The sequence below is a fragment of the Alosa pseudoharengus genome, unplaced genomic scaffold (genome assembly GCF_046254945.1).
Source record: "Alosa pseudoharengus isolate Yale_2024_CS ecotype anadromous, Long Island Sound unplaced genomic scaffold, YU_APseudo_1.1 YU_APseudo_1.1_scf_3, whole genome shotgun sequence".
Lineage (NCBI taxonomy): Eukaryota > Metazoa > Chordata > Actinopteri > Clupeiformes > Clupeidae > Alosa > Alosa pseudoharengus.
The window spans coordinates 45367898-45376176 of record NW_027468718.1 but is presented as its reverse complement, the minus strand read 5'-3'; the positions used below and the strand labels follow the sequence as shown (position 1 = coordinate 45376176).

Here is an 8279-nt window from a genome sequence, read left to right as displayed (position 1 = left end):
TTAAAAATATAACTTGGTAGATGAGAGTCGGAGGCTCTGACTGACAGGCGTGAGTGTGTGTAATTAAAAAGCGCAGGGAAGCACCAGGGCCATGGGTCCTTATTAAAACCAATGGCTTGTGTACCCCCCCCCCCCACACACACACACACACACACACACACACACGCTCCCACAGCCCCATCAGGCTAGTTCCCCTGTCTGTCCAACACACAGATCCTCTTCTTCTTGCTGCTCTCCTACTTCACCCGGGTTGTTTTTTTTTTTTTGAAGGGGGGGGGGGGTGCTCAGGGGGGGCTTTAATGTCCACTTTTTGAGCTAATCTAATTTGATCCCCTCGCACACCCAAGGCCCAATTATATCTGTGTGGAGCTCCCGCTCTGAAGGAATGGCAAATTACAACAAATAATTCTTCACGGACGGAAGTGGCGGAGTGCTGGGAGGATCGATCAGAGGAGCTCAGGGTCTGAAACAGAATAGAATAGAACATCCGCCTCACTCACGCGCCGACGCCCTCTCTGAACCAACACAGCACTGTGGTGGAGCTGAAGCACTCACGCGTAAAACAGCACACTTCAGGTTCAGAGAGTGGAAGAGCACAAGCAGATAAAACAACACACTTCAGGTTCAGAGAATGGAAGAGCACAAGCAGTGGTAACAGATACGTTGCAAGTACAGTATATGACAATAAAGGGATATATTCTCAAAATAGATGGGTAATTATGCCTTCACATAAGAAGATCTCAGCAAATCCTAAAAGCTCATAGAAATACTAAATACAAACATACCAAGAGACCTTTTTTTTGCTAATTATTTTGCAGTAATCCATTGATGTTATATGTTCTTTTCAAAAAGACCATACTACTAAATATGTCCCTCTTGTGTTCTTTATGCTAAGTACATGTCATCCAACAATTGCACATCATTATTATTCCTTTGTGTTTGATTCATGTTGTTTCTGCCTCTGTTTAGTTTGAGGGCTGTGCAAAGGCCTACTCCCGTCTGGAGAACCTGAAGACCCACCTGCGCTCCCACACTGGTGAGAAGCCCTACGTGTGTGAGCACGAGGGCTGCAACAAGGCCTTCTCCAACGCCTCGGACCGCGCCAAGCACCAGAACCGCACGCATTCCAACGAGGTACCCCTCCCCTCACCACACCCCTGCCCCTGGCCTTCTGCTATACTGGGGCGCATTTCCCAAAAACATAGTTGCTAACTAAGTTAGCATTGCAACCAACTAAGCTGCTAACAGGTAAGCAACTATGGTTTTGGGAAACACACCCCAGGACACTCCACGGCCAACATTGTCATCCAGAGATGTAAAAGTCCTGCCATGTATTGGTTCTACTTGTGTGCTTAGCACATGTATGTAATTTCGCTAACTACCTGATCTACCTGGCATAAAAGTTGTGCTAATTAGAATCAGCTGATTAAGTGAATGGTTGGAACAAAAATGTGGCAGGACTTTTACTTTCTGAAGCCGGAATTTTACATCTCTGGATACGACTATGTGAAATACACTCACAAATTTTGTAGACATTTGATGATATTATTATAGAGTATATTATTATAGGTGTCTCACCGTTATCCTTTAGATTGGTTAAACAGCCAGACAGCTTTCATGTGAAAATACATTGCACATATACATTTTACTTTTGGTACGAAATGGACATTTGTTTATGCCGGTAGTTTTTTTTTTCTCCTGAAGTTCCCAGTGGATGTGTGATTGGGCCTCTCTCCCTGTGACCCCCAACAGAAACCGTACGTGTGCAAGATCCCAGGATGCACGAAGCGCTACACTGACCCCAGCTCCCTGAGGAAGCACGTGAAGACCGTCCACGGCCCTGACGCCCACATCACCAAGAAGCAGAGAGGAGATGTCCCTCCCAAGGGTCCGCCGCCTAAGGGCAACGGCGAGAACGAGGAGGGCAATCGAGGTGGACGGGGGCCAGACGGGGTGATAGAAGCCAACAGCACCACCAAAGGAATGGAGGACTACCTGCAGGTCAAGTCCATCAAGACTGAGAACTCTGTGGTAAGAGCCAAGTTGTAAACGTCAGAAGAAATAAAAAAACACTGAGTTTGACATGGGTATTAGACGTTTCCTCTGTGTTTCCTTTTGATGTACATGTACGAGTGAATTCACAGATAACAAGTATCCAAAATAGGCATTACTCCGTGCACTTCACTTACAGCATGCCCTGTTGACTTACTGTATGAACTACAGCTTTTAAAAAAGGACCAAATACTAAATACTAACAGTGATTCATATTCTGAACTCACACATCTGATATGTTCACTAACCTGTTAACCTGCTAACCCTAACACGCTGGCACACGCTGCCTTGTGCCCTGTTGTTTTGCCCCCCCTCCCCCTGCCATCCTCTCCACTCCTCCCTGGGCACAGGCCTTACTGAGGTGAGCAGAGCCTGACCAACTAACTAACTCCATTCCCACTCCACCCCACACCACACAGCATGACAGCCTTTGCATGGGAAATTGCATTCATTGTATTTGAAGTATGTGCAGCATGGATCTCCTGGCCTTGTGTGTGAGATCTGAGAGGGTCCATGGGGGGCCGGTGAAAGCCATTATCAGATTGATATGCACAGGTCAGGGGAGCCCAGCGTGGGCTCTGGGAGAGTAGAAAGGAAGCGTGAGGATGGGCTGTCTTTTTTAGTGGGGCTTGGACCTCTGTTAGGTCATGTCACAGCAGAGGAGCTTGCGTCATGCGGACACAGTGTGATAGGCCCACTCCATTCATGATGAAATACATCAGAAAGTAGGACATTTATTTTAATCAGCGAGACATGCCTGCCCAGCACAGTGGAATATAACGGGGGAGAAATAAGTGCTGGAGGAAGTCCACAGCTAGATGCATTTGATCATTCAAGTTTTTTTTTTCCTAATATTTCATTTTCTCATTGTCTCATATTGTATTTTACCCATTGATAGCGTTTGGTTTGCATCCAAATGTGTTTATCACAACCTCTTGGCTTCATCCATATATAATAGCATTTCCGATCACATTTGGAGCTAGAAGTGAAGGAAAATCATCTGCAAACAACCATGTAGAAGTGTGCAACAAAACACAACTGATCATAAGATCCAGGGTTTGACTCTCTCTCTCTCTTTCTCTCTCTCCTCTTTCCTCACTCTCTTTCTCTCTCTCCTCTCTCTCTCTCTCTGCCCCCCCCTCCTGTAGATGTATCAGTCCAGTCCTGGCGGGCACTCGTCCTGCAGCAGCGAGCCGTCGCCGCTGGGCAGTGCCACCAACCATGACAGTGGAGTAGAGATGGCCCTGCACAGCAGCGGGGGCAGCCTGGGCGACCTGAGCGCCCTGGACGAGGCCGCCCCCATGGCCGCCGACTCCACCGGCTCCCCAGGGGGCGCTGTGATGGCCGGTGGCGTGGGCGTGGGCCTGCGGCGGAGCCGCGTGGTGCCGTGCGGGGGAGGGGGAGGGGGAGGGGGATCGCTGCTGCGGCTGGACCAGCTGAAGCAGGAGAGGCTGAGAGGCGTCAGGGACTCGTGCTCCTGGGGGAAACCGCCGGCCGGACCGCAGACGCAGGGACGCAACACCAAACTACCTCCCATCCCGGCTGTCGGTAAGGACCACTCGGGCTCATGACTACGCTCTCACACACACTCACAGACACACACATACATGCATACACAAATGCAAACACAAAGGCACACACACACACACACACACACACACACACACACACATATATATACTGTATATATAGATAGATAGATAGATAGATAGATAGATAGATGGATAATCACGTATACTTCTACAAACAAGTCTTGCATTCTTTTCTTCTCAATTCAAGTCCTGTATAAAAGTCCCGTAAGTCAAAGTTATCATGAATAAAACATAAACACGTGTTCCCCCTTCCTCCAGGCTCCCTTATTGAGGGTCCGAATATGGGCTACCCCGGCTCCCTGCCCAGCCCCTGTATTGGTGGCGGCGGTGATCTGATCACGTGTGAGGTGACGCTGCTGAACCAGCTGAACAACGAGCGTCGGGACAGCACGTCCAGCACGATGAGCTCGGCCTACACGCTGAGCCGCCGCTCGTCCGGCATCTCGCCCTGCTACTCCAGCCGCCGCTCCAGCGAGGCCTCGCAGTTCGGCCTGGGCGGCCACCGGCACAACAACAACATCAGCGCCGCGTCGTACGACTCCTACGACCCCATCTCCACCGACCTGTCCAGACGCTCCAGCGAGGCCAGCCACTGCGGAGGCCAGGGAGCAGGAGGAGGTGGAGGGATGGGCCTCACGCCGGCGCAGCATTACCGGCTAAAGGCCAAGTACGCGGCGGCCACCGGGGGCGCCCCTCCGACCCCGCTGCCCAACATGGAGCGCATGAGCCTGCGGACGCGCATGGCGCTCTACGGCGACCGCCAGGACAGGGAGGGCGCGGGGCACCCGTTCCACACGGCCGGCATGTCCAGGCGATGCAGCGACACCGGGTACGGCGCTCCGGGCATGATGCCCCACGAGGTGCCCGACAGTCTTCCACGCCGCGCCAGCGACCCCGTCCGGCGGCCCGCTCAGGACCCGCTCTCGTTGCCGCGGGTGCAGCGCTACAACAGCGTGAGCACCATGAACGTCTCGCGACTGACCGCCGCCGACCGACGCGGCTTCGGCGGGGGCGGCCTTGCCGGCGGCAACACCTGGTCGGACGGCAGCCTGCACCGCCACCCCTTCGTCCAGCGCCCGCCCAGCATCTCGGAGAACGTCGTCATGGAGACGATGGCACTGGACCAGGCCGATGACGACATTGTGCTTCCGGACGACGTGGTCCAGTACCTCAGGTCCCAGAACGGCAGCTCGCCTCAGGACGCGCTGGCTGGTAACTACCCCGGCGGCGGAGGCCAATCACAGGACTTCCAGAGCAACATGACAGTCCAGCAGCAACACCAGCCCCAGCAGCAGCAGCAGTTCTATGGGCAAAGGCGCATGGCTATGATAGACGCTAGCATGACTCCTCCAGCTAACGGTCAGGCGATGGTGTCCTCTCAGTTCACTCCCCGGCCCCAGCAGCAGTTCGCCGCTTCGTCCGGCATCAGCAAGAGCAGCATGCCCGTGCAGTGGAACGAGGTCAGCTCAGGGACCATGGACTCCATGGAGAGGGTTCCTAAGCAACAGCAGCAACAACATCAACAACAACAACAACAACAACAACAGCAGCAGCAGCTACAGATCCTCCGCAGCAACCTGGCCGTGGTCCAGCAGAAGCAAGCGTTCGGTGGCCACCCCCACCCCCACCACCAGGGCTTCCAGGGCTCCAACCAGCAGATCGTCCACATGAGCCAGAGCCTGGCGTCCATGCAGCAGCAGCAGGCCATGCAGAGGGGCATCCAGCGGATGACCGCCCACCAGCAACAGCAGCAGCAGCACAGGGTGCCCTCCTCATCCACCAACCCATTGGCAATGCAGTCCGGCGCTTTGACAGGGAGTGCAGCCAACCAACACGGGCTGTTCGGCAATGCTGCCCTTCCGAATGGCAGAGCAGTGCCAATGGCAACGACGCCGCAGCAAAATCCCGATGTGCCACAGCAGCAGCAATACCGGACGAACTCGTCGTACATGAATGGCACCGGGCAGCAGAGTTTTGCCGTTCCGTCGTCTCAGATGACCGCTCAGAACGGAAACCGGGCTCTGATGAACCCGCGGCCTCCTGCAGAACCCAGACCCCCGGCCAGACAGCAGCAGCAGCAGCATGCGGGCCTGATCTCCATGCAGCCCAGCGGGTTCCTTCAGGCCAACTACGGAACCTCAGAAGCCAGCCCCAAGAGAACTGACAGCAGAGGTCACCAGCAGAGCGGAAACAACAGCATCAGCAGAAACAATCACGCCAACGGTGGCGGCGCGTTCTACTCAGGCGAGATCCACGTGCTCGATTCCAGCGCCGGTTTCGACGTGCCCATGTCCCCCTGCGCCAACCAGGACCCGGGCACCAACGCGGCCACCGTGCCCTCCCCGGGGGTCAACCAGGTCACCAGCACCGTGGACTCGCAGCTTCCCGTGGTGGCCGAGCACGCTCAGATCGACTTTGACGCCATGCTGGACGACGGCGACCACTCCAGCCTCATGTCGGGCACGCTCAGTCCAGGCCTCCTCCAGAGCCTGTCCCAGAATTCATCGCGGCTGAACACGCCGCGCAACTCTGTGACGCTGGCCTCTGTGCCCTCGGGCATCGGGAACATGGCGATCGGAGACATGAGCTCGATGCTGACGGCTCTCGCAGAGGAGAGCAAGTTCCTCAACTTAATGGCTTAAGGACAAATGGGTTGGTTTGCCATTGCCATAACATCAGGAAAACACAATGTATGTGTGTGCTTGTTTTTGTTTTGTTGTTGTTTTTTGTTGTTGTTTTTGTATTTTCGTGGATGTGCATACTGTACGAGTGTGCTTTTGAAATCTGTTCTCTGTTGGTTGAAAAGGAACATGCTGAAATGATGAAAGACACCTGTTTGCAGGACTTGTTTGTTACTTTGCACCAAAAGTCGGTGCCCCAGGGGACACAGTCTTTTTGTTCAAAAAAACAAAACAAAAAAACATTCAAGTTAAGAAATAAGCACTGATTTGTACTACAAAAGCAACTGAATCGCTTTACAACTGGCAATAAGTTAAAAAAAATCTCTAAAGCTTGTAATTATAAAACATAGTATACATTTTATACATTTGATGATGAAATGTTGATAAGGAGAAGTGTCATTCATTTATCCTGTTTACCCAAAAGCCATAGTCAATGAATCTTTGTAAGTCACAGCCCAGTATTTCCTAGCGGCTTCCTCTTTAGCGGTGCACTGAAAATGGTTCACTAAGTGCCTTCCAGCTCAGAACCAGTGTGACCTAAACTCAGACATCTACGTTAATCATGTTGCCAGTTTGAGTACATGGCAAACAAATACTTTAAAGTATTATTCTCGACTTAAACATATTGTTTATAGTATAACTGTATGGTACAGTACACACTTTAAATTATCTTAACGACTTGATTACTATGTGTTTTTTTCTCCTCTCGTTAAGTGTATAAGACAATGCTGTTCCATTTGTTTTTTTCTTACACAGAGGGTACTGAACTGTTGGGACGCAATTCCGGTCCTTAATCGTGACTCTTTCTATGGACTTGGTGAATGTTGAATACACACAGACAGAGAGAGAGAGAGAGAGAGAGAGAGAGATGGAGGTGGGATATCCTTCAAGTGTCCTACAGGGGGATGGATCTCGCTGTGCACTTGTCTCGTCAGCTCATGTGATTGAAAAGGTCGGACGGAGGAACGGCTTGTGTGTGTGTGTGTGAACATCTGCAGAGACCTGACAGCTCTGAGATGCCACCCCCCAACACACACACGCACACACAGAGAGACACCCCTCTGGAGAGACACCCCTCTTTAAAAAAGGAATATGCAAGTATTCTCTCCATGGAGACAGCGCAGCCTCCCAATTAGCAGGAGCATCCCCCTCTGGACTGGAGTTGGGTGGGGATGCACCTCTGAGGCATACCAAAAAAAATATGCGGCCTTTCATGTTTTGGCTGGGGTCAGAGAAACTAAGGGGTCATAGAGAAGAACAAAATACCCCCTACCCATCAACGAAAGACAGTACAAACTCTACATTTGATTGTTTGAATTAAAAACAGCCTTTTGTATTCTGCCGTTTACTTGTGCAAAGTCTGTCTTGTTGTGTGAGAGTGTGTTGGAGTGTATGAGCTGCAGCTTTTGTACATTTTAAATACAGTATCTTAAGTTGTTTCTTCCTCTTCTATTTTGTGTGTGTGTGTGTGTGTGTTTCAACCATAGTCCTGTGTTGTATCTCTTTTGAAATCACATGGTTGTCCCCCTTTGGGTTACATGAAAGCAGACATCATTATTTAAGCTCTCCCGCGAACCCTAATGAATTCTAGGAGTCTTCAGAAGGGAAGAGAAGAAGAAGGGAAAAGAGCTTCATGTCAAAGAACAAGCCCAAGCGGATTCATCTTGATCAGAAATGCTACAGACTCCAGTTACTGTTCCTCTATGTGGATGTTTTCCTTCTCAAGATATGGAGATGAGAGAGAGAAGGATACTCTTAACTACTATATTCACAGCTCAATGGGACTAGCCAACATTAGCAACTTCACTGCAAGGTCACTGCAACACTATGTTAATTACAACAGCCCATGATAGCCAATATCTAACTTTCACACATCAATATTGAACACTAGGCTGGCTTAACTTTAGCTCCTGAAGTCACAAAGTAATTTCTTCCTTTTTGATTGGCCATCATA

At 51.1% G+C, this 8279-nt stretch overlaps 1 protein-coding gene across 2 annotated transcripts in view; it reads left to right on the top strand.

Moving 5' to 3' along the window:
- gli2a (GLI family zinc finger 2a) overlaps nt 1–7764 on the top strand; it is a 108259-nt gene extending 100495 nt beyond the window's left edge. Inside the window, exons 11-15 of one of the 2 annotated variants that reach the window (XM_076264440.1) lie at nt 970–1134; nt 1753–2031; nt 3201–3600; nt 3903–6334; nt 7082–7764. In XM_076264440.1, the coding sequence (XP_076120555.1) occupies nt 970–1134; nt 1753–2031; nt 3201–3600; nt 3903–6286 (3228 nt within the window). In that variant the 3' untranslated portion in view covers nt 6287–6334; nt 7082–7764. Of the gene's footprint in view, nt 1–969; nt 1135–1752; nt 2032–3200; nt 3601–3902 lie in introns of both variants that reach the window. The other variant, XM_076264439.1, reaches the window with a different exon arrangement.
- The last annotated feature ends 515 nt before the right edge of the window (nt 7765–8279 follow it).